At 40.9% G+C, this 27,481-nt stretch overlaps 1 protein-coding gene across 1 annotated transcript in view; it reads right to left on the reverse strand.

The window, feature by feature from the left end:
- Positions 1 to 27,481, reverse strand: part of LGR4 (leucine rich repeat containing G protein-coupled receptor 4) — a 95,786-nt gene that overhangs the window by 17,142 nt on the left and 51,163 nt on the right. Inside the window, exons 3-5 of the mRNA XM_045825338.1 lie at positions 8,519 to 8,590; positions 7,202 to 7,273; positions 409 to 624 (exon numbers count right to left, since the gene is read on the reverse strand). Coding sequence (XP_045681294.1) covers positions 409 to 624; positions 7,202 to 7,273; positions 8,519 to 8,590 — 360 coding nt within the window. The remainder of the gene's footprint in view (positions 1 to 408; positions 625 to 7,201; positions 7,274 to 8,518; positions 8,591 to 27,481) is intronic.

Consider the following 27,481-nt stretch of genomic DNA (forward strand, 5'->3'; position numbering starts at 1 on the left):
TACTGTTTGAATAGACAAGTTGGTAAAAATATAAAATATCACTGGAAATCTTCTATGAACATCTCAAAACATGTCCGCTTCTTAAAACATTGAATATTTCACTGAGACATAGAAGTAAAAGCTATACAAGTGTTTGTTGAATGACCCAATTTCTTCGCATGATTACAAACACCCACATATCTTAGAGAGAGTCAACAGTTATCATCAGATGTTATGGTAATTTAAAAAATCATCCTAGTTTGTATTTTTAAAAGTCATCATGTTTGATATTATAAAGACAGCTCCACCAAACCCTTGCTCTTTAGAAGCATAATTAGTAAGATACTTTCATAATAATTTGTCACAAGAAACCTGTTTTTGCTCCCAAATTAAGATAAATATGTGTTATTAAATGGGGTAGATACTTACAGAACCACCAAGCTTGACAGGTTGGTAAATGCGAAGTCGGGGATGCTCGAGATTCTGTTGAGGGCCAAGGTCAGCGCCTGCAGAGCTGGCAGGTTGCTGAGGGGATGCACGGGCACCTCCATCAGACTGTTGTCGTCCAGCCACAGGTGTCGTAGCTGAGCAAGCCCCTCGAAACTGTCCTCAGGGACGGAGGTTATGTGGTTGGCATCTAAACGCCTGATGGCAACAGAAACAATGAAGAAATGACTCTAAATCTGAATCCTTTAAGAATCTCTGGCTAGAAGTAACTTAAGAGCAGAAAGATTAAAAAAAAAACAAAACCCTCACAAACCTTAATTAAGTTGGAATTGCATGTTTCAGAATATATCAAAAAATACAAAAAAACAGTAAGAAACTAAGATGAGCAAGTAAAGCTACTTATAATTTTACATCATAACTAATACTTGACATTAAATTTAAGTATTATTCTGACTTGGTATCAAAGGGAAAAAATTATAACTGTTAGAATAATCACTTTTTAACACAAAAACAACCTGGTATTAATATCATAAGGGACAGTATGTGTTCAGCAAATCACAACTTTCTTCACAATCCCTTGTTGATCTGTTTTCACTACTTAAAGTCACACCAAGGCTTGGATCTCTTGGTGAAAATTAGGGAACCACTACAACAACAAACACCTGGTGAAAAGTCACAAAGACAGCACATTTTAAAAGAAACTGAGCGACAGCCCTGGCCGGGTGGCTCCACTGGCTGCAGCATCATCCCACACACCAAAGGGTTTCAGTTCAGTACCCAGTAGGGCCATGTATGCCAGCCACCAATCAGTATTTCTCTCTCTCATGCTCTCTCTCTCCCCCTCTCTCTAATAACATATCAGGAGAGGGTATGCCATTTATGAGAGGAGAGGATTAAAAAAAAAAAGAAATTGAGTGTGACAGCTTTCTAGTTCAGGAAATTCTGATGTTTAGAGTAGTTTGTGTGCCTCCTGTTTCCTTCTGCTGCTCTGGCTTTGAATCCTGCCGTAACTGTCCCGTTTTCCTCCAGTTGAGTGCTGCTCCCAGCTAACCAACTGCCTGGGCCCCACACACAGTCTCCTTCCCCAGGGCAGACCGATGAGCAGGGATTGGAGACCCCTGGTCCCGGGGAGGGTCAGATGGAAGCTTTCTTTTTGGTCAAGTCAAAACTGAAGGGCCCTGGAAATGGCAGAACTCATGAAACTGAGCAGCTGCCTTAAGAATCCACTTAGAAACAAACATTTTTAGGCTTTCTGGGGCTTTCTAGAACCGACTCCTGAGAAGAGACAGGCATCCTTTACATAACAAACTGGCAAACTCCTGGCCATGGAACTGCTTAGGAGATTTCTTTAATGAGGAGATAGGAGTATGTTTAATCAGACAGACACACACACACACACACACACACACACACACACACACTCTTCACAACTTCAAGGAACTGCCACTTAAGGAGAGACACTGAACATATATAATCATATTTAACCATATACTGTAACTAAATAGTCAGTGCAATTAAATTCTACTTGTAGCTAATTTAACTCTCTGCAGTTCATTAAACACATTTACACGGAGCATCTTGTGAGGTGCAAAAGACGAATGGGGCAGCCTGTCCCCAGGACTCTGACATTCTACTGGGGGTGATACACAATGCGATGATTTAAAAAGTGATTATAGAGTGCTTAAAAAAGTGCTATGAAATAAATTAAAACAGGATACTGAGATAACAGATTAATAGGCATTCAGGAGGAAGGGTTCAGAGAAAGAGCAAGAGGGTGTAAGAACAAGTGGCAGAAAGAGTTGGGCAAGGAGGCAAAGGAGTGTCAAGGGCAGACTCATTAGCAGGAATGAGCTGGGTGCGGCCCCAGCGTCTCCCAGAAGGTCACGGTGATCAGTACATGAGAGGAAGGGAGTGGAGGGCCCATCCACAGAGACACAGAGGGGAATACAAACAGGGGGACCTGATTATGTGGACCCCTGTGGGCCAGGTAAGGGGTCTGGATTGTATTTTACATTGAAATTCAAGTTCTTCCCTAGTTTCTCATGTTACAGAAGTTTAAAAGTTAAAATTCTTATGTTATAAAATTGATGATAACATGCATGTATATCCAACAAAATACTTCTTCCCCCCATATACACACAGAAATCCTCATTTAAATGGTTTGTTAAAATGTGGTAAAATACCCTAACAAGGAAAGCTGTCACTACCTTTTTAAGTGAAGACCAGTATTACATACACCACTCATGCTCCTGCGGAATTCTGTGCCCTACACCATCCAAGAAAGGGACGGCCCTTACCTGCAGCAAGGTAACCAGGTATGTTTTGAGCTAAGACAGTAATGAAATTCTATTCTGGGCAAAATAATAATACTATATTAAACACGGAGACACACTTCCCTCTGTGCTAAAAACTTCCCAACACTGTAAGACTCACACATAAGTTGAGATCAAAGGGAAGAAGAACTTTGGAAAATGAAATCCTTAAATAAGAAGTTAAATGAGAAAAAGAATTTGTGGTGACTCAAATGATTAATCCTTACACCTCAATTCACCTGTGGGTGTCAGAGGCACACCCATAAATATAAAGAATTGCACTTACACTGCGATTAATGTTCCACAGAGAGTTCATCTTACAGCTATGGCTTTGTACCAGTGACCTACGTTATTAATATTTATCCCAAAAGACAAAGAAAATACTGCAATCAATTCATTTAGTAGATACAATAAATGGCATCAGATAGCTCCCAAATAGGAGATAACAAGGGCTCAGTTACGGTATTCTATTTTTTAAACTCCATACCACTATTATTTTATTTTAGTGTGTTTTAGTTGTTAAAAGGTTAACAGTGTATTAAGTGAATTCCTTTACTATTTGTCTTTAAAACATGCATTTATTCCCTATTCTCAAAACCCTTTTTCCATCTCATTGAGACTCACATACTTTCTTTATGTTGCCTTTAAATGAAACTGCAAAACTAAAGAATTTGGCATATGATAAATGTCAGTAAATACCTATTCTTTGTAATCAAAAGCTCTTCCTTTTCTCTCTACTTGTAACTTACCAATAATGTAAATATTATAGTATTACATTTTGTTACCAGATTCTAGTTTGAAATAGTTAAGATAGTCTGTTGTGGTGGAGAACTGAGAAAACTTAGCCTTTGAAATACTGTCTTATTCAATATGAGTGTGATCCAATGGAAAGAAAAAAAAAATCTAGTGGGGCAAATTCTGACACGTCATTTAAATATCCTGCTCAGGCAATGCTTTAGCCACTCACTGTCATGACTCTGCGGAAGGCTGTTAATGCTCCCTCTTCATTAATATCTACGACTTGCTTAAAGATTTATAGTCATCATCACACACTTGCATCAAACCACTTCTGTTCAATTTCAACCCCTAATGAACTTTGCTCCTTTTAAAGCACTACTTCAAAACCACAAGGAAATCTTTCGTGTAATTCGGGTCTGAAGATCAGATTTTCAAACTGACTCAAGTGCTGATAAGACTGTTTTACACCACCACAGAATTTCAATTGTAGCTACCCTGACCACTACACCCACTATGCTAACAAACCCATGAACATTTCCTTCTCAAATAAAACAGGCCTGACACATGACTCCTTGTGTTTCTGATACATGTAAAAATATCCTGATCCCTTAAAAAAAAAACTGACTCCTCTCCTCACTTCTACCCTCCACCCCAATTCTGGACATAATTTAAATTATGCAACTCACTCAAAGAATGATGCTTGTTTAAAACACTATTTTAAACAGAAACCAATGATTTCCATGGAAAACACTTTAAATCATCTAAATTAACAATAAATGTTATGTATACTATAGTATACTTACTGACCACAAATTAAAAAGAATCTATTTGTATGGGGGTGGGGGGATTTGGGTGATGTTCCTGGTCTAAAGATCAAAGATATTAGTTTTCTCTTCTTTAGCCTCCAAAGAAGACAAAAATGACGGAATATTTGGGTTATTAAGTTTTGTGAAATAAGAACCCAAATTATGTATGAAGGTCTTAAGGTAAAATGGATTCTGAAGAAGCAAAAGAAAATAAGGAACTATTTAAACTGGCTAGTGAATGCGGGTCCGAGGTGGGACAGACAGCGCTCTCTGCGGACACTGTCCCGGGCTGCACACGTGCAGAGATGGCAAAGTTGCATTTCTGTGAAGGAATTCCTTCCACTCACTTCCCTGAAAGTCTACTCAGAATCTCCTCAATTAGCTACGGTGAATAACAAATCCTCACATTCCCAAACCTGGCATTTTGGTAAAATGAGCTACTTACTATGTATTTCTACCTTAAACTACTATTTAAAGTAGACATTAAATGACCAATACCCCAGACACTCCTTTTTTATGACATTAGATACCTTGTAAAGTTTAACTGCTACAGCATTAGATACATTGTAAAGTTTAACTGTTACTTATTTTTATTTTCACATTCACTTTCCATGAACCAGTAGAACATCTAATCTAAAATCAAAAGGTAATCTATAATTTACCCTTCCCAGTGATGTCTTTTGGATGTGATTAAAAATGGTTTTATATCAGCAAGTGGACGGGACAAATAGAAAAACTCCATCACTTTCACCTAAGTGAAACTCACATTCTATAACTCACACTTCCTACAAAAACTGCCATTTATGGTTACTATAAAGGGCAATCAATTAAAATAACTAAGGAACAGATTAGTATATAATACATGATGGGGTTAAAACCTAATTTTATAACACATAAATGTGATAACTCATAGTTTTTTATTTGGAGTGAATCTCAAAACTTCTGTGAACATAACAATTACTGGGGCAAATTTTTTGAAATATAGCTTCCTGGATCCTACCTTTAAAGAGAAAATATTATTACTTTTAGGATACGGCCTAGGAATCTGTATTTTAGAGACAGTTTTCCCCAGTGATGTTGTTGCAGGTCGTCAAAGAGCCATACTTCAGCCCTGGCTGGTGTAGCTCGGTGGATTGAGTGCAGGCTGCGAACCAAAGTGTTGCAGGTTCGATTCCCAGTCAGGGTACATGCCTGGGTTGCAGGCCATGACCCCCAGCAGCTGCACATTGGTGTTTCTCTCTCTCTATCTCCATCTCCCTCCCTTCCCTCTCTGAAAAAATAAACAAAATCTTCTTTTTTTAAAAAAAGAGCCATATTTCGAGAAACTATGCCCTAGTCTCACTGTATTTAGCGTTAGGGCATGAACTCAAACAGTGCACATTTGTATTTGTGATTCTAGTAGAATAATAAGCTAACAAAAGCCCTTGTTTTGAAGAATACTTTTTCATTACTTTCAAAGACTTTCCCTTCACCTAGGTAAGCAAATTGGGTAAACTAGAAATGAAAGGAGAAAACTAGTAACAAATATCATCATTATTCTATATATATATTTTTAAAGATTTTATTTATTTATTTTTAGAGAGGGAAGGGAGGGAGAAAGAGAGAGAGAGAAACATCAATGTGCAGTTGCTGGGGGCCGTGGCCTGCAACCCAGGCATGTGCCCTGACTGGGAATCGAACTTGAGATGCCTGGTTCATAGCCCACACTCAATCCACTGAGCTACGCCAGCCAGGGCCTATCATTATTAATATTAAGCAATTCCTCAAAGTTTATTGAGCACTTTCTACCTGTCAAGTATTGTCACAAGATCTTTTCATGCATTAATGAGCAAACTTCTACATGGAGAATTTTAAATAACCTGCCTAATATCACACTACCAGTAAATAGCAAAGGGGGGGGATTCAAAACCAAACAGAACTCTAATAAATCTGAACTTACTTGAATTTCTTTTTGAAAGTAATGTAAACATTGTGATAGATAAATATGCAAAGGGCTTTTCTTAATCTTGGCAAAAGTAAAATTCTAATAAGCACATGCTTCAGTTGAGTGCTTCTCACCCTCTTCCTTTCAAGTGCTGCACAGGCAGAGCAGCCCTAACACTAGTCCGTGACATGCCTTCTAGTCAACCACAGAGATCCGGTTATTTAGCGCAGAAACAGTCGTTTCTCCAAAACCCTCCATGGATTTGCGGGGCCCCTACAACACCACACTGCTTGCCTGCCCGCCCTCTAGAAGCAGAAAGGGGATGTGCACACCCAAACCATAGCAACCACAATCCCCCAGGCTCATGTACGTGCACACGCACATATACCTGGAAAGAATCCAAAAAGGAACCAAGTGAAGTGCTGTAGGAAAAAGCTGTGGAAATTAGTGGCTGAATGCGGTAAAAACCAAGAGCTAAAATCTTGAACACTCCACCTAAAACCAATCTTTCCTCCAAAAGAAAGACCTGGGGAGAAGGCAGCACAGGCCATTGAGTTAAGTTTACGCTACCAATGCATGTTCAGTGTCCACAGATAAGGAACTCCAACCCATGTGCTCTGACCATCACTGCCACCTGAAGCTGACACCTCTCTGTAGCTGTTTCCTGGCTGTCATGGCACAAGACATTGGAACTTCTGCACACACATAACTCTGGTTCCAAAGAGGCGATGACCACCTGCCATGCACAGGCTTGGGAAGTACACCCAGCACTGCATACCTGTAGCGTCTCCCGCTCCTGAGAACTGAATAGGAAAATCAAACCACCTCTTTCTCCTTCGCCAAAGGATATTTCCATAACAGCAACTGGCCATCCCCATTTTTATCCCAGATGTGAAGATAAACCTCCCCTTTTCCCTGGAATTCCAGCTCTTTACACGTGGAGCAGACAGATGGTCTAATGATTCAAGAATGCAGAAAACCAAAAAGTTACTTACAAAGACTGCAAAGCACTCAGCCCTCGAATGGCTTCACTGGGTACTGTTTTCAACTGGTTGTTTTGGAGGGTTCTGGAAGGAAATTTTTGGTTAGTGAATAAGCAATTGTTACCATTTTTTCTTAGAAGAATCCAGTCATATCTTTCCAAAAAAAATTTTTCCCCATTGGCAGGAGAGGGGAGAGGTCAAGGTGGAAAGCGTCCCAAACAAGACAATTGTAAAAGAGCAAGAAACATTTGTCATAAAGCCAGAATGAAACCCAAGTCATCTCCGAACACAGACCTGCTTGCTGGGTGATCTACATTTCCAGGGGCTGTTCACTCTCAGGAATTAAGGCACCCTAATTAACCTTCATCACCCTAGTTAATGTTAACTGGGAGGTACAACAAGTTAACCGGGAGGAATAGTAGCCAGCCCACTGGAATCCCTAAGGCCTTTTCACATTGAAATAAAGCAGAGCCCAGAAACATGGACTTCAGGTAAAGCCAATTGTGCCAAGCAGGTGGGAGACCCTGAGTGCTACGGGGCAGCGGTCACGTCCTCAGTGAATGCAGCTCCAGGGCAGAAACAGGGCTCTAGTCACCTACGAGTTGGGGCCTGGAGCCTGAAGGCATAGGTCAAAGCCAAAATTGAAGGTCCTGTAGTTTTTGCCTAAAGCCATCTCTAGTCACATTAATAAAATAACTGTGGACGTGAGTCATAACCACAGAATGGGGTGGGGAAAGGCCCACCTAGCTCACTGAACCAGAGAGGTTTAGTGACCTGCAGACGGTCACCCAGCAAGGTAGTGGCAGAAGTGGGGCTGGCAGTCAGGTCACCTGTTGCCCAATCTGCCACTCTCCCCACTCCTGACCACCGCCAGGAATTTATGTCCTAACCCCTCACAAGCTACGGAAGTCAGGAGCCTCTCAATGCCTTCAGCTCTAAAATGACTTTAACATTTGCAACTCCAGAAGGCTTTTTCCCTTTAGGGTCAGCTAATTCAACGTCCTTGTAGCTATAAAATATGTAGAAACAAGACCCAAAGAGTAAAGCTAAAATATGATTTTGACTCAGTGCATTAGCCACACAGAAAGTCTAACATTCAACTATAATGCACCAGAGGTCAGAATACCTATTATTTAGATTTCAGCTATTGTTATCTAGACCTAAATTTGCCTAAATCAACCTCTAGCCTCCCATACAACTCACTGGCCACTCCTTAAATCTTTTAAGCCTGAGCTAAAAGAATCTGTGCTTAACCTAGCTCCAAGCATGTTGACTATGCAGACAGAAACTACACAGCGAGCTGTGAAACTCTAAAATTGCATTACTTACAGAACTTTGAGTTCTTTCAACCCGGACAAGGCCTTGGGGTGGATAAAAGAAAGGTCGTTGCCAGCCAATCGCCTAGGGAAAAAAAAGTAACAAGAGGGAAAAAAATTGTAATTCAGACTCTTAAAATTTAGAACTCAAAATAACCTGATCTGTGATTCAAGCTCTATGTTAAACATTTCTCAAGTCTCTCTGACATTATACATGGGATTAACCCTTGGCTATCCCTAGATTCTTCCAAAGAGATAAATGTCTGTAGAATTTTAAAACTCCCAATACAATAATTTAAGCAGGCACATTTTTATTCTGGTGAGGTCAAGCAAGCCAGAACACATTAAACCAAATTAAGTTTGCTATTCACGGTCACTCTCTGCAGCTTGCAGTATTTTCCAAGTGCCTCCTACATACAGACTACTGGCTGGTAGGCAGGAGTGTTTATTCAGATCGGAGCAAACCTGTCTGTCAAGGAGGAATGCCTTCAGGAGGCAAGTCAGCCTGTTAACTCCCCATAACCCAGAGCAGCCCATTCTGTGCAAAGAGGCAAAAAGTCAAAGTTGTCACGAGTATAACTTTCCAAAACAAAACAGCCTATCCATGTTCTTAAAAATAAATAAGTGTTGTCCTAAAGAAGTTTGAAGTGACAAATGTTAAGTGGAAGTTAAGAGTGGAATACAAGAGAACAGAATTATCGGGTCATTTTGTAAAAAATCTGAGCATGCCACTCATACTGAGCTCCACTTTCCCATTTTCCCAGGCACAGAGAAGTGGGAAGAAAAGAGAGAACTTGAAGGAGAAGAAGCAGGAAATGGGACAGCAACTCATATAAGTAATTTATAAAGAGATGAACTAAGGGAAGTTTTCAAGTAGGAGTAAAAGATAGAAAATTGTACTGCAACAATTAAAAAAAAAAAAAAAGATAGCTGTGTTGTCCACAGAATTAAACACAGGACTCTCCCAGTTTCCTGGGTATTCTTCCAAGCAACAAGATTTTATATCTCTAATTAAAAACAAGCCCTGGCTGGCGTAGCTCAGTGGTTTGAGCGCAGGCTGCGAACCAAAGCATCATAGGTTCAATTCCCAGTCAGGACACATGCCTGGGTTGCAGGCCATGGCCCCCAGCAACCACACATTGATGTTTCTCTTTCTCTCTCTTTCTACCTCCCTTCCCTCTCTAAAAATAAATAAATAAAATCTTTTTTTAAAATCTTAAAAAAATAAAAAATAAAAAATAAAATAAAAACAAAACAAAAAAAGCTCTCTCCCCTTCATGTCTAGGGATCCCATAATCACCAAGTCATATTAAAGGGTCTGTTTCCATTGATCTTTCTCCTTCCTCTGTAAGCACCCTGCACCTCTGAGCCTTATTCCTCTATTAATTCATTCACTGAGATGTTTCACTTATTAACAAATACACGAGTAAGTGCCTACTAGGTGCCAGGCACACAACATCCTTTTAGACATCAGATGTCCCCCTGCTTCCCCTGCTTCCAACCTGTTCCTCCTATACACTTTGGTTTTAGGAGGCTCCTAAAATCTGAAGTCACCGAGTCTTGAAAACTCTATTTTTAGATGGATTGATTGTTTTCTTGAAATTTTTGTGCCAGTTAAAGTGCAACCAGCTGTGGAAAGGATAACACTTGGTCGTCACCTAGTATTAACACAGAAATGTGTACTGAGGATATGTGTGTGTGTGTGTGTGTGTGTGTGTGTGTGTGTGTGTGTTGGGTGGGGGTGCAGGTAGAAGGGTGAACAGTAAAACAATCAGGGGACTGAGAAACCAAAGGCAAGGATGCCGTTTATTCAACAGCAAGGATAACAATGCTGGATTTTCAGGCAACACCACAGTTATAAGACAGGATTTAACACTCGGTGGCCAAAACATGGATACAACTGAAATGTCCCTCGAGAGATGACTGGATAAAGAAGATGTGGTGCATATACACAACGGAATACCACTCAGCCATAAGAAAAGATGAAATACTGCCATTTGCGACACACGGATGGACCTTGAGAAGATTACACTAAGTGAAACAAGTCAGAAAAAGCTAAGAACCATATGATTTCCCTCCTATGTGGGATATAAAACTGAAACTTATGGACACAAACAACAGTATGGTGGTTACCAGATGTAAGGGGGTGTAAGCGTACCAAAGGTACAGTGACAGAAGATGGTTTGACTTTGCATGGTGTGCACACGATGCAATATACAGATCATGCATCACAGAAATGTACACTTGAAACCTATAAAATCTTATTAACCAATGTTACCCCACTAAGTTTAATTTTAAAAAAGATAGGATTTAACACATGCCCCTAAACTAAATCCTTCCTAAATAGCCTTCTCACCATGCACTTTGGTTCTTATAAGGCACCCCAGCACCTAAACTCTATATTGTCTGCCATTTGAGGGTCCCCACAATCCAGGCTCATCCTATGTAAAAGGAGAGACTGTAGATGGTTTGAAGACCTCTTCAGTGCTTCCACTTTAAAACACTTGTCCTCAGCAAATCCTCTTGATTCTAGACTAGTCAGTTTCACTACTATGTCTTTAAATGCCTCACCTCTCAACCTCATCTTCACCCCTTAAATACCCAACTTCAGTGTTACTTCCCATGAAAACTTCTGTTCTTAGGAACATGCCTAATGTATGAATTCTTAAAACTCAACTAAACTTGGTCACAGGCTACCTTCTACTGTTTGTTCCTTGCAGAGTGGGCTTGTAGGCCAAGTACAAACACTTTCAAGTAAAGGGCATGCATCTCATCCTTCTGTTACCACTCACCAACTTGCCAACTCCTCATTCAAAAACTGCTTTCTACCCTAGTCAACTAGCTCAGCTGGTTACAGCATCACCCCCATATGCCAAAGTTGTGGGTTTGATCCCTGGCCATGGAACATACAAGAATCAACCAAAGAATGCATCAGTAAGTGGAACAACAAATCGATGCCTGCCCCTCTCGCTCCTTCTCTTTCCCTCAAGTCAATACTGAAATTTTTTAAACTGCTTTCTCAGAATTTCTTCCTGTACAATGCTTGCCATTCCAATACCATAGCATCCCATACCCTACATCTCAGTGTGGGCTTAGTGTAAGCCCTCTCAAGTTTTCCTCCATCACCCATCCACCACTCATTAAATTCAACTGATACTGCTCACAGCTGTAATGCAGTGTCTAAAAGACCACACCTTTAAAAGACAAAATTGGAAGTTTTCTTTCATTATTTTTTCAAGTAGATTTCCAATTTCTTACCCCTTCTCTTCTCCTTCTGGCAGCCCTATGATGTGAATGTTGGAACACTTGAAGTTGTCCCATAGGCTGCTTACACTGTCCTCATTTTTTTTAGATTCTTTTTTCTTCTTCTTGTTCTGATGGGTTGTTTTTTGGTTCCTTATATCCCAAATTATTGATTTGATTCTCGGCTTCATCCACTCTACTGTTGTTTCCCTGTAAATTGTTCTTTATTTCCATTAGTGTATCTTTCATTTCTGAATGATCTTTTAATGCTGTTCAGGTCCTCACTAAGTTCTTTGAACATCCTTATAACCAGTGTTTTGAACTCTGCATCTGCCAGATTGCTTATCTCCATTTGTTTAGTTCTTTTTCTGGAGTTTTGATTTGTTTTTTTTTCATTTGGGCCATGTTTCTTTGACTCCTCATTTTGGCAGCCTCCCTAAGGAAATAGACATGAAGTCCATGGAGCAGAGAGAGTCCCAAACAGGATGGATGATGCAAAGAGGCCTGCTCCAAGACACATCATAATTAAAATGCCAGAGTTAAGATTCTCTTTTTATCTTTAAAAAGAGAATCTTAAAAGTAGCAAGAGAAAAGCAGTTAGATACCAACAGGTGAGTTCCCATAAGACTGTCAGCTGATTTCCCAAAAGAAACTTTGTAGGCTATAAGAAATAGACAAGAAATACTCAAAGGTATGAAAAGCAGGGGCCTACAGCCAAGATTGCTCTACCCAGCAAAGATATAATTTAGAATTGAAGGGCAGATAAAGAGCTTCCCAGACAAGAAAAACCTAAAGGAGTTCAATACCACCAAACCATTATTATATGAAATGTTAAAGGGATTTAAGAAAAAGATCAAAACTATGAATAATAAAGTGGCAATAAATACATACCTATCAACAACTGAATCTAAAAATCAAACTAAGCAGACAAAAAGAACAAAGAGAGAATCAAGGATATGGAGAGCATTCTGATGATTGTCAGTTTAGAAGGGGTACAGGGGACTGGATGAAGAGGTGAGGGCATTAAGAAGTACAAATAGGCAGTTACAAAATAGCTACAGGGATGTAAAATACAGTATAGGAAGTGGAGTAACCAATGAACCTATATGCATGACCCATGGCCATGGACAATGGTGTGGGGATTGCCTGAGAGAGTGGAGGGTGCTGGGTGGAGGGGGGCAAAGGGTAAAAAATTGGGACAACTGTAATAGCATAATTAATAATTTTTTTTAAAGAATCAACATAAAAAAATAAAAGATCATGTTGGACTATAAGGACTATAAGGGGCAGTAGCCTTCTTTCCCCCAAGGCTGCAAGTAGTCACATGACGATGACAGCTCCTCCAAGTTACCAGAACAATCGGCCTTCAATTGTCAAGTCTGCCAAAAAGCAAACACTAGAAATAGACTGAGGCTGTTACAGGATTCTTATTCTTCTGTTTCTAGTATTAGCTTTTAAAGTCCCTGTATCTATGGACTTGCCTTGAGTTCAGTCTGTTGTACTGGAGCGCATGAAAAGGGTGTCTTATATAACAGAGGAAGTGGCAAAATGCAGAGAACCTGATTACCTTCATTTGTCAACAGCAAAGAGTGTTTAACCACAGGAGCCAAAATATTTGCTTCCTCTCCCCACATCTTTGCCCCTTTACGAGCCATGGGAAAACTAAAGTAAGCTGACTTCAAAAAGCACCCTCTCTTTCCTCACCATTTATCATTAATGGAAATGACCAAATGAGCTCTCTGTGTGTGGCTTATCCTGAAATGCAAACTCACTATCTGGAGAAATCAACACTGCTGGGATGTGGTGGATGGCGATAATGCTGAGATGGGGGCACTCTGCCTCACACTGCCTTTGATTACTTCGCTTCTCCCAGGAGTAAACAGATCGTGTGCAGCCCTCTGGAATGCATCTACCCACGTTTCACCGAGCTGCTGCCAATGAACAATAAACACAGCGGCTTGGTGAGGGCTCTGCAGCTTCAGCAGCTGCCCCCTCCAAAGCCCCTTTGCCTATTTTATGGGCCAGTATTTCTCAGAGCAGACCCTAGTGATGCTTCATTTTCAAAATCTCAGATCCAGAAAGAGCAAAGTGAGTCAATCACAGTGTTAGGGACAAAGTCCCAAAATCTCTGGAAGGAAACATCTACTCTGTAATGAGCCCACAGCACTTATGGGCACTGTGAGAGTAGTTTACAGGCAATTCTTTTTCATTTTAATCATCTCATGACCATAGCCATGCTTCTCTGAGTCCCTAAGAAGTTTGCTGGCTTGGCATAAGTTACACAGCCGGTAAATGGAGGAGCCAACATTCCTGGCTGGCTCCAATGCTTATCTGCGCGGTGATGCCTCTGGTGTGTCACCAAGATTGGGAAACAGTTCCCAGAAGGATGGAACACAATGGACTTGGGCAGGAGCCTTGTTTGAGTTGCAACAGTTCTCACCCAGCAGACCAGAGCTCACAAGCTATGGCACCAGGAGCTCAGAACTGCAATTTTATAGAGGCCTTTCCAACAGACTCACAGTGTCGTCCATCCCATAGCCAAAGATGATGAGTGAGAAGCGGGGAAGACAGCATCCTTGGGTGCCCAAAGGGGCAGGGTGTGCCCTAAACTCACTGGAACTCCATTAGAGTGTAGAACATTCTCTGTTGTGCCTTTTCAGCAACTCCTGAGGACAAACAGGTGGCCGATCTTAAGGAAGAATTTGTCACCAATGGCCCTCTCCTAGCATAGAGCAGCTACTTCTCATTCTGAGCCTTGTGTGGTCTCTGGTAAACCCAGCAGAGTTCTTAGCTTCTCACTGCATGGAACTACTGGCAGGCAACAGAAAAACATTTTTACTTTGGTAAATGGTGATATTTACACTTTTAACTTATTCTTCCAATGGCCATAAAGCCCTAAAGAAAAAAAAATTGTTAGGGTGAGAACAGAGGGCTGAAGGCAGTGTGCTTTCTGTGTGCTAAGGGCAGATGGTCCCGAGCATCACTTACTTCTCTCCCCTGTGCACCCTGACCCTTCTCAGTCTCCAGAAACCATAGAGGGCCTGGCTGCAGAGGTGTCAGTCCCTCCGCTCCTTTACTCTTCCTCCTGTCACCTAAGTCCAAGCCATCACTTTCTTCCCTCCTGTATTATTGCCATGAATTTCCACAAGACTCCTGCTTCAGATCACTTATTATGATACTGTAAATTAAAGTTAAATGTGATTAAAATGAAAAAGCACAACTCTGAGCATTTTCTCTGCTGACTTAGCCAGACCTGCAGTATGATTCGCTTTCTTTCCCAGGGTTCCCTGTGCCTGCAACTTAGTGCACTCTCTGTGCTTTCCCACCTCCCACTCTTTCCTCATGACCCTTCCTTTGCCTGAAACATGCCCATACCGGCCTCTGCCCATCAAAATCTTATTCATCATCACTGTCCAAGTTGGATACTCCCGGCAATGTGAAAGCATTTTGATAGCACCTTCCTCTGACTCCCCAGGTATCTGTATAGACCAAGTTCTTTCACTGGGCGCATTTACTTTTCCTGTAGTTACTATGAACTTGTCATATCTCCTGCAATTGCATTTCACATCCCTTAGGAGCAGGGACTAGGCTATCTTTATTTTGTACCCTCTTGCATGGAATCTGACACGTGGCAGGCAGTTGGTATTTTCTTTGATGCTCCAACTAAGCCCCAACAGAAGGCTCTAAATTCAAAAATGTAACACTGCTACTTAAAAGGTGGGGAAAGCATACTGATTATCTTCACTTTTCTGCATGTTTTATCCTCTTGTTTCACTCCTACTCCCTCTTGCTCTCCTAAACAGGAGAACTATTTGGCTAGATTTTAAAGTGCTAGGGCAACAATTTTCTTTCTTAACATATTCTAGGAGGATATTTTCTTAAGGGGGGCAGGGGTGGACTTTAAACATGGGAACACCAGTCCACTGGTCAACAGTATTATCTCCACACACTGGGTCGTGCACATGATCACATAGATTTAACATAGGTCTAGCAGGACTTCAAAAGGGGGCCCAGGCTACCTCAGGGCAACCCCTGTTTATTCTGCCTGCTGCAACAGTCCCCGAAGCAGAGAGAGCAAAGACACAGGGAGGGGAGAGACCGAGAGAGGGTGGAACAATCCACTACACTTCCGCTCTCCCATTGGATTTGGAACCCCTCCAGGAAACAGGACACAAGTGGCTCAGTGTGCAATGTCTTTATGAATCAGTTTTGTGTGTATTTATTATTCATAAGGTCCATGGATTCACATTAGGGGCTCCTTTCAGGGGAAGCTAGAGTTTTCAATTATATCCTCTATCCTTAATGCATATGCTACATGATATTTTCTCCCTGGCATCCCTCCCAGAGCGGGGAACAGGAAGAGTGCTGGTTCAACAGACACTGACCAGTGGTGTGCATGAGCGAATAGGCCACTTTCAGAAGGTAGTCTGTGTGCTCAGTTAGACTGGGATTTCTTCACTTGGGAGGCCACTGAAAGAAACAAGAGGGGCAAGTGTGTAATACAGAGTAAGCCAACTGGTGTTTATTTCTCTGAGAAATGCCTGGATTTAGGTTTCTTCCTGTCTGTTATAGAAATTTCATTGTAGCCATTTGGCTGGAATTCTAGCCAGGAACAGTAGAGTAAGGACGACAATATGCACTGGCTAGACATATGTATGAGCTGGGGGGAGGGTGGATGAGGGTTCAGTAGCTTCCAGCAGCTGTTGGGAGGAGCCTGGCGTGGAGCAGGCGGAGAGAGGCAAGGCAACTGAAGCAGTAAGGCCCAAGCATGCTTGGCATACAAACCAGAGAGAGCTTTCTCTGGCGATTTCTCTGTTACATTCTGAGGCTGGGGAGTAGGCGACAAAATCAGGAAAGAGCGGCCAAGCCTCCCATCCATTCATGTGACTGCCTTCATTTTGCAGCGGTGGTCCCCGGATGGCCCAGCACTGTGCTACCACCAAGTCCTGACCAAAGAGCACTCTGAACACCACCCTTCCCACGGAGCCACACTGACCTAGCCCTCAGCAATGCCTTCTCTCCTCCCTCACGTTTCTTCCTGCATCTACCTTTCCTCACCCAGCAGATCTTGAAGTGAAGCCACATATACAAACTGTCACAGATTGTACCCAAACACACCCAAGCTGCCTCTCCTGCAATGCCGTTCAACTTGCTCAAGTAGGTGGATCGGCACAGCCTGCTGCCGCATGGGAAGTGCAATAGACAGAAGCACCAGCTCAGGACACTGCCTTCAGAGAAGGCATTTCCAGGTTGGACTGAAACTGGGCAGACAGGGCCACTGGACAGTGTGGGTGACACCCTCTTATTCAGTTTGATTTGAAACCAGCAGGATCCAAAATTTGAACAACGTTTTAAAGTAAAAGCAAAAACCATGATAATGCATACTTCTAACATAAGTCCTTAATCAAACACTTATTTACACGTTAAGGCCCTACTACGTGCTCAGAACTCTGCTGCCCCCATAACAAATAAAGACCTTGAGAGGAGTACTTGGCTCCCATTTAGGGATGTTTGGTATTGGCACATATTAACAAAAAACTAACATTTATGCAGCGCTTTTTATTTTCATAATCCTACCACACTGGTCCTTAAAACAGCCCGGGAGAGTGGGCCAGCCTGGCTCATTATCACCATGTCCCTGCCTGTTTCGTCTGTTTGTTTGTTTGTTTAAACAGAAGAGGAAAGTGAGTCTGGGTTTCCTCCATGCCTTGTCTCAGGTCTACAGCACAGCTAAAAACTGTAAGGCTTACAAATAAAAACAGGGTAAATAAAATAATGTGAAGTCCAGAAATAGAACAATGATGTCTTGTGATTTTCTATAAATGACTTAAGAGAACCAAATGATGCATTTATTTTCTTAGTGAGCACAGAGGGCTAACAATTAAATACTGTCCTTTATAGTTCCCTTGGGATGTTCCGGCATTAAATAAGCCTCATCTGATACAGTATACCAGAGAGTTCTTAGTTCTTAGTCAACCCACACCGTTTTACTTACCCTATTTCTTCACATACCAGGGGGAGTTTTACATCTTTGCGTAGCTTTTATGTAAGCATGTGTGCGAACTGAGTATGTTTTATGAACATGCATATACTAAGAACCCCTATTATGGAAATTCTCAAGTTTTTAAAAGTAGTCTTTCTTCACAGAGGACAATTATCTCACACACACACACACACACACACACACACACACACACACCATGTTACATGTTCTGTTTCAATGCACAAAAACTAAAGCAGTAATGCTTATCAAAAAGTAAGCCTGTCCCTGCTGGTACTCAGTCTGCAGGCCACCTAGGACTCTGCTACACACTAAACGAGCTTTATTCAGGTTCAAAGAAACTGAAGTTCCACCTGCACCAATTGGCCTTTGCATCTTCCACTTCCTCTTCCAGTAACTCACAGAGGACTTATTCCACAGGTAAATCAATAAAAAACCTTGGCAACAGTTACATTTCCTGAGCACAGTTATCCAGACAACCTACTCATTTATCTTCTTGCACTGAACACATGCAATATCCACCCATATGAGGAAGTATGTTACGGCTTTAAAAATTTTTACAACCAGCTTCAAACAACACATTTGACCTTTGGCTCCAGCGAAGCACCACCGGTATGGCAAAGTAGGTACTGAGTTTTCCTAAGACATTTCTTGGTTTAGTTCTTAAATAAATGAGGATGATTCGTTGACCACAAAACATCAACGGAATTTAGTTTTTATATAGTCTGATAAGGTTTCTACATTAATAAATTCAAAATAAGAAATCCTTTGTCTTAACCCCACCCTTGATTTCAAATTCAAAAAGGCGGTTATTCTCATCAACGTTCATACAGAAAATTGTAACAAGCTCTGGCCTTAGAGAAAGTCAGTGGAGCTGAAGAAACAAGTACAATGCTGACACACCTAGAGGACAACATAACGAACTCTTAATCCTGCACACTAAGAGGTGAGGAGCAGAGAAAGTGTGAGCGGGAGCAGGGGAGGCAAACCAGGGAAGGCCTCCTATGGCAGGAAGGGCTCCAACGGACTGTGGAGAATGGGTAGGGAGAATAGTACAGAGGGGAACTGTGGCAGGCACTGTTGGTTGTCTACCAAATATCCATTCACATCTTCCCAGTAGAGCCAGGATTTTTTCAAATATCTCCTCCTTCGTAAGACTCAGCGTCATGATTAGTTTCCAGCTGCTCTCAGCCAATCATGCTGCTTCCATCCCAGTGACCAGTTTAGGGATGAAGCTATGACCCCCAGTCTGGTCACAGGAAGTCTGCTGGGGGTTTCTGGGAAAAGCAGCTTTCTTCCTAAACAGACGTACACTGGAAGGATGACCCTCTTCTCTTTCTGGACGCCATTACGTCTGAATATCGTTACGTGGGGAGACCGCAGCCATGGTGCTGGCCTCACTGGGAAAGCCCACTAGGAAGATCAACAAAACCTGGGCTCTTCAGACCTAACAACTCCATTAACCAATCCTGGAAGGGTTTTACCACCTTGCTGTGGTTTTTTCTTGTTATACTAAATAATACATTCCCGCACTGTTTAAGCTACTTTGAACTGAGTTTTGTTTACTTGCAGGCAAAAGTATCTTAACTACTTGCCTAACCAACACCCATTCTTCCCTTCTTAATCTAGTAATAGAGCCCTGATTTTGGTCCAGACAACAATATGCCCAGCTCAAAAGTTGTATTTCCCAGTGTCACCCTGTTAACTGTGCCGTGTGACTACATTCTAGCCAATGAGATGGAAGCAGAGTATCGAATGTGTTCAAGAGGGCTTGTAATATCCCCCTGTCTTTACTCCATCATTCTTTCTGCCACTGAGAACCGGGTCATGATGGCTGCAGCTCTGGCAGACAGGCTGTTGATTTTTTCATCTTGACACGGCAGCTATACACCAAAGCATCAGGTCCCACTTCCCTGCTTTCTTTGTGATGCACCAGAGTAGCTCTGTGTGCTTGTGTGTGTGTCTGTGTAACCTCACGTGGTTAAGCCACTGTTATTTTGAATGTTTTGTTACATACGTTCAAGTCTAATCCAGATACAAGGCTTTAGGAAAATTGCCCATTAGATTCTAGTAAAAGTAGCACAAATATAGTGCATTAAATACATGAAGACAGGTAGAATAAATATGTTTCTAAAACTGTTGTTTATAAGGACACAGAGTAAACAAACACTTGCTCAGTATGAGATTGGTTACATAAAATGTGAAGCATCCAAATGATGAAATACTATACATTCATTAAATGATGGCAGAAACTAGATCCATTAATATGGAAATATTATAATAAATGAAACAATAGATATTGCATAAATAATCTATATACTGGAATCCCATTTTAAAAAAGGAATTGCACATGTATACTCAGCAAAGTCTGAAAGGATATAAAACAAAATATTAACCATAGGTATCTCTCACTAGTGAGATAATGGGTGGCTACTTTTCCTTTCTTCTCCTTATCTGACTCCAGATTTTTTAAATTGAATATCTACTAATTTTATTATCATTTTCTTAATCAGTCAAGTATGTCTGTGACATAAATATTTTTATCATCACCAACATAATATTGATATACATACATGGCAAAGAATGTTATATATATAAAATGAACTCATAAGTAGTGAACAGGGGAAAATGATGAACAAATTCTGAGTTAAAGGTTCTACTGAAGCATAAAATATTGTGTCAAATAAACATGGCTTGGCTCAGAGTGAACAATACATGAAAGAAATGACTTAGCCTGTTTCCTTGCTGGAAAATTCAAACATGCTAGTAGAAAGTCAAATATGTTTTCATTTACTTGTAGTCAGTACTACTTTTAGTCAAAGAACAAATCATCGCCTTTCATTAAAATAAATAAATAAATGAGCCAGCACACTGCGGTTTCGTTTGCCGCTCTACACTTTCTGAATCCCATGTCAAATACTTTAACAATGAATTGCTCGATTCTCCGGCTTGATTTCTCCTAGTCCCCTATGAAATCCTGGCTTTCCCAGCCCCAAGTCTGAGTATATCACACCTTTCATCACCTCTACTTCTAGGCTACTAATCACACTATAGGACAAAGTCATGGAGCCTGTTGGTCCTACTCTAAATTTAAACTACACACGCTTTAATGGGGACCTTTCTATTTTTTAGCCATCCTTTATTCATTTTTAATGGACCCAGTTAAACAAATATTTCCCACAGTGTGTCTAGCCACTAGATTATAATGGACTGCCATAACTATTATTTCTTTCTCCCAGCCATTTCTTCTCTCCCCCCACCCCGCCACCTTCTGCTTCCTTTGGGGGGAACTTCTCCATCCAAGTAACTCTAGTGGAGATGAGCTCATGACTCAAGTTGGGCCATACCATCCTGAACACAGCAGAGTAACTGGTTCAAGGACAGGCTCATGAGGCAAGTCTGGCCAACCCCAGTCCTCCTAGTGTTTTTCTGTTGAAAGCAGGGAGGAAGATATTAGGTACTCATTTTGGATTTCAAGATGCAAAGATGTGCATGGGGCTACCAAAGACTGTATTTCCCACTATATGGAGACAGGCTATTTGCAACAGGAAAGAATGAAGCCAAAATACAAAAGTAGAGACAACTGAAGCTAAGAAATGGAGAGCATGAGAAAACTCTCAAAACTCTGAAACCCTGAGATCCAGTACCATCTGAAGCCCACCCCACCTCTGGACTTTCTAGTTCTCCGTGACAGAAGGAATCCTGTATTTCATCTCAGTTGGGTTTCGGTCTCTTAAAAACTCTGTGGACTTCTGTCAAATGCAGTGCATATTCCAAGCTTTATCTTCTCCCCCAAACCAGAAACCACCTACTAGCAGTCCCGAAATGCCTGCTTCTTGATGAGCTCTTTACCTCAAAGTCACTCTCACAAGCCTCCTGTAATGATTCTTTAAAAATGCCAGGTCTTTTCTCAGTATCTGGCCACGAGCCCCTTTCTCCAGCATGTCAACACTGATTCTTTACTTCTTGTGGAAAAACCTCTCCTCCCACAGCTCCTGGGGCACAGTTCTGCCCTAATTCTCCTGCTTTTCTGGCACTTGGTCTTCTTCCCACACCCTGATTCAAGTGTTTCCCAAGGAGTTGTCTTTGGCCTCCTTCCCTTTTCGTTCACCCTCTCTCCCTTGGCAAGCTCTTCTAATCTAATGTTTCCAGTAATTACCTCAAAAATAAAAGGCTCCAAAATCTATACCCACGATACTCTATTCTGTAATTCCTATCAATGAATCTCTATTCTCAACTTCACACCTCTATTTCCAGATGCCCCTACCTATCTTACCTAAAGCCAATATGTACATTCAAAAGTACATGTAATACCTTCTCTTCTGAAACAATTTCTTTCTGCATTGTCTTTAACTTTTTCAAAGCACCACTGGACTCCTTAAATAAGTCTGGATGATCTTAAAATTCAGTGTTATCAATTAGAACCCTGTCATCCCAGCTGAGATGTCCTCTTGATGCAATTTCCACAACCTCTTTTGCACAGGTTCCCCTCTCTCTCTCACTGCCTCACGTCTGCCCCAGTTCAGATTCTCATCACTCTCACTTGCACCACAGCTGTTTGCATCCTCCTCTGTCTCCTTGCACTCTGTCGTTCCAAACATCCTACTCTGCTGTGAGATGATACTGATTGAAGGTCATATGTGATCGAGTCATTTCCTAGCTCAAAAATCTTCAGCTCAAAAGCTGAAACTCCTCATCAGTCTTTCAAGAAAAGCCCAAACTCCTTCCTAGTTTCTTTGCCATAACTTCCTTTCAGGAATTCAGCACTCCAACCAAACCAAACACCACATCATTCCTATTACCTATCCCAGTCTGTCTCCATATCTATGCTCATGCTCTTTTTCCTTATCTCCTCATGAATAACTCCCACCATCCCTCAAGGCTCTCCAAAAATGCCAACTCTTTGATGAGGTCTTCCTTAATCTTTCTTGATAGAAGTCGTTTCCTTTCTCCTTTGAACTCCCGTAACTCCAGTACACTGTTCATCTCTCTTGAAGGCAAGAATCCCATTTAATTCAACACTGGGCACAGTGTCGCACCTAACAAAAGTCTGTTGAATTAATGAACTGTCTAATAAGCCTTTCCTCATCCTCTCCACAGCTACAGGAGCACAGTCAGACCTGGAACTGAAACCAAGTCCATTACTAACAATCTCTGTGACCTTGGGAAAGTTACTTAACCTCTCTGAGGAAAAACACAGCCTCCTCGTCACCAAAATGGGAACACGTACAGTTCAGAGAGTTTATGAGTTAAAGGGAAAACACAACAATGTTTATTCCAGGAGGGTTTATCCAATACACAGTAGCTCTAGTTAGTATAAGATTTCTTCCTATTTCTCTCTTTGTACCCTAATCGGAGAATCCTCCAAATGACTTGTAGAAAATGGTGTGAATCAGACAAGCTGTCCTCCTCTGTGAGCCCACTATGGACATCCCACCAGTAAGGGCAGTGATCTCTGCTACCCAGTCATCCTACCAAAGCGCTCCCAGTGCTTTCAAGAGTATAATATTTTTAATTGTCAAATATCACCAGAGCAACTGAGGAACTCTTTTGCTTTTTCTGAGAAACTACCACAGTTGGTAGAGTTTATCTGAGAAGACTTCATTAAGGGAGTGTTAAGTGAGTCAAACTTGAGTTTAGAGGCCAAAGAAATTCCTTGTAGTAGAAGAAAAGAATAGTCGGCTACTTTCTACACCTCTAAACAACCCAGTAAGACCGTATGAGTTCACTTACACCTTTCAGAGACATAGAAGTTGACAGAATATAGTGGAAATGGCACTGAAGTATATAGGTCTAACTGCCGCTCAGTTACAGACTCACTGTGGTACTTTGGTCAAGCCACTCATCTTACTAGTGGATCTTGATATTTTCATCTGGAAGATGGTATGGCTGGACAAGAATACTTCATTCTACGAAGAACTCTTTGCTAATAAATTTTTTGTTCAATGAACTGACTAAGGGAAATGCTGGGTAGCCAAATCACCTTTGATGGTTAGCTATGGACATACTTAGAGTAGCAGGTAACAGTGAGTGGCTGCTCTCAAGTTTCCTTCCAATCCTGTGACTCCTGAGGCAATATCATGGCTTAGAAATTCAGAAGACTTGAATCACATCAACACAGATTCAAATCCTGGCTCTGCTATTTGCTGTCTGACCACAGTGAGTTTTTCACCTCTCTACAACTCCACACCTTCATCTATTAACTGGGGTAATAGTAAATTCTATCCACCTCATAAGGATAGAGGCCTTGTAAGCATTAAATCAGGTAGTATGTACAATGCTTTTAACACATAATAAGCTCTCGATAAATATTTTTCTTACACCATAAAATAATTTCCTTTTGCCAGGCTTGACCAATTTTAACTATATGCATTAACTGAAAATCACAAAAAATAGTATTAGAAATTTAAAACATATTATGAAGACAGTAACCAGATGCAACTTTTGGGTGTAGATTGTACCTTGAATGAGAAATTTGTTTCTTTTGCTATTAAAAAACATTAGTGAGGCAATTATTAAATTTGAATAAAAATTACAGATCAGATGATAATATATATTGGCACTAGTTTTCTGAGTGTGACAACTGTACTGCAGTTATTTAAGCAAATATCCTTGTATTTTTGGAATAAACAATAAAACATTTAGACGTAAAGGGGTATTATGACTACAACTCACTTTCAAATGGTTCAGAAAAAATGTACGTATAGTTTACATTTTATGGTGTGTGTACATACATAAGCAGAGAAAGAGAATGTTAACATATGGGTAATCTCAGTGAATGGTATGGGCAAAAATTCTTTATGCTTACAATATTTTGTAAGTGAGTTTTTATATATGTGTATACATATGTGCACATATATTATGTATATGTATGTATTAGCCAGTACTTATATATCACTAAAACTATTTAGTTTTGACCGACATTGTATATTTGATTTGAAATCCCCCTGTTCAAATTACTTACTCGTCCTCTTTTGTAAAGTAATGCAAAGTAAGTCCTCCATTTAGAATTAATTGTCCTATAGATGAAAAAACACCTGAGCAATCTTGAATTAGTACTCAAGAGACCTAAGTTTCACTTGAGCACTGGGAAGCGTTCCAAAGTCAATGCACATTCTGAAACAAATGAAATTATCCTCATCTTGCAGCGTGCATCAAACAATAACTGTGTAAGTGCCAAGGCTGCCCATGGTTTCTATTGCAGTTGCAACATCCCAGCTCAAGGTAACATCCACAGATTTTTCAGTGGCTGCCTATGGAAAAGTGGATACGCCTTCACTGTTTCTAATTGAATCAGTTTCACAACTCCACATTTCGGCCATTCCCCAAATGTCTACCAGTGCCCTGACAGGTCTCAAGGAGAGCCGAAAATAGTTGTGATAGCGTCACATCAGATGACAGAGCCTGTCGATGCTAAACAAATGTTTTCCAAAAATTGTGACTTTCCTTTCACGTCATGAACAGAAACCTCTATTGGCCCCGTTCCAATGTCCACCCCCAGACAAAACAATCTCTCTCCCAAACACTATAAGAGAAAGAAAGACTGTGATGTTTAAGAATAACAGTGGAAATAGCATTTTATGGTCACAAAGCACTTTGACAAAAATTACCCCATTTTCCTGTCATAATTCTACCATAAGAAGTCCCATTTTATAGAGTATAAAACTGGGGTGCAAAACCCAAGACTGTCCCAGAATTGCACACTTTGTATGTAGAATTTAGAGCCAGGACCTATATTTTGTATCTTTTGGGGCAGGAGAGGGTGTAATCACTGGGTTATGATGTTTATAAACCATAAAACGTTCAAAAGCAAATTAAGGGTAAAAATAAAACAACTGGCAACAACAGTATTTAAAGTACATTTCATTGAAAAAGTTGAGTGTCTCTAAATGGGACAACTGTAATAGCATAATCAATAAAATATATTAAAAAAAAAAAGAAAAAGTTGAGCTTCTCTGAGAAAACATACATATCACCCAGAGCATTTCAACAGGGCTCTGGAGATGTGACTTCAAGTGCCAGCAAAACCACACACCAGGCACATGAACCTGAATAAGGCCCTCAATCTCCTCAGCTTGGCTTCTGCTTCTGTAAAACTGCTTCTCCTCACAGAGTTGTGACAATGGACTTTTATGCATGTAAAACTCTACATGTGTGCTATTTACCATCATAATCTTTAATCAAAGTGAATTCTTCACCCCCCATATTGGCCCCAGTGGCAGTGAATGGCACCCCATCATTCAGAGCAAAAACAATGGCCTCGTCCCTCCTATTACTCACCTCCATATCCAGTTCACCTCCGTCAGGATAATCGTCTAAACTCATTGGCTTAAAAAGTCCCTCATGATCTGGCCTCATCTCCTGACATTCTTCTATCTTTTTCATTATTTCAAATTTGTCTGCTTTTCAATATGAATAACTAACACTTCCTATATTCTACAATGTCTACCTCTGAGTCTCTTCTGTACACACCAGAAGGTTCTTCCTGGATGGAGCACCCGTACTATACCCATCCTCATCCAGCTAATTCCCATGTGTTCTTTAAGACTCAGCTGCAGCTATTCTAGAAACCTTTCTTAAAGCCTACAGTCTCAAGTACACAGACTGCTTTAGGCCTCCACCAAGTCTGCACACACTTCTGTGACCATCTTCGCTGCTGCTGCTGCACCGAGTGCTCATTCTATCCCTTCCTCTGCACAAGCGATTTCCAGCTGGTGTGCCGCAGGAACTTTAAAACTGACCATTTAGGCAGGGGTGCTGACCTCTTTCCCCTTAGACTGCCAAATGAAAAAATAACAACAGCCAGCACAATGATAGCCATCTAGTGTGAGTGAAGCAAAATGATACCTATTTTCTGTCAGAGAGGCAAAAAATACATTTTTTGGCAGGCTGTAGAATTTTAGTCATTAGTTCCTGTGCCACGAGATGAAAAAAGTTGGAAACTGCTACTACTCTAAACCATTATTGTCCAGATGAACTTTCTGCAACATTGGAAATGTTCTATAGCTGTACTGTCCAATACAATAGCCACTAGCCACTTGAAAGATGGCTAGTTCAACTGAGGAAATAAATTTTAATTTAACTTAATTTTAATTATGTTAAAACCTACATTCAAATAGCCACCTGCGGCCCGTGGCTGTGGTGTTGGACAGCCCCGCTGTGCACAGACAGCTAGCTCCAAGGACAAAACCCTTCTTAGGTGCCTCTGTTCTCAGCACCAGCACAGGGCCTGGCACACAGCAGGATTCAGTGTTTGCTGAAAGACTAAGTGAGTGTGTAAATATCTATAAACGCTGCTTATGAACAGTCAGGAAGTGATTCTACCCAACACTGAAAGCATTCTGGATTATCATAAAATTTGGCGAAACTAGTCACATCTTGTAAAGCGCACCTCATTAAGTATCATGAAAAAAAAAAAATCCGTAAACCATTCATTTCTGAACAGGGCACTTCAGCTTCTCGATGACTCTCCAATGACTTCCAAATGGCTTCTTGACTAATGGCTATGCTGTTTATGAAATATTACGATAGTCATGGCAGCATCATTTTGGAACGTCAGAATCAACTATAATGCTTTATAAAGAAAAAACATGGGCTTTTACCATGCTTATTGAAGAAAAAAAAAAAAAAGAAGAAGAAACACTTGAATGCCTGAAGCATGCCCAGAATACGAAGAACTACTCTGACCTAGTCTTTGAAATTAACCATCAGCTCTCCTAACTGGGTGGGTTT

Source organism: Phyllostomus hastatus, unplaced genomic scaffold (assembly GCF_019186645.2).
Source record: "Phyllostomus hastatus isolate PE091 unplaced genomic scaffold, TTU_PhHast_1.1 phas_scaffold_585, whole genome shotgun sequence".
Taxonomy (NCBI): Eukaryota; Metazoa; Chordata; class Mammalia; order Chiroptera; family Phyllostomidae; genus Phyllostomus; species Phyllostomus hastatus.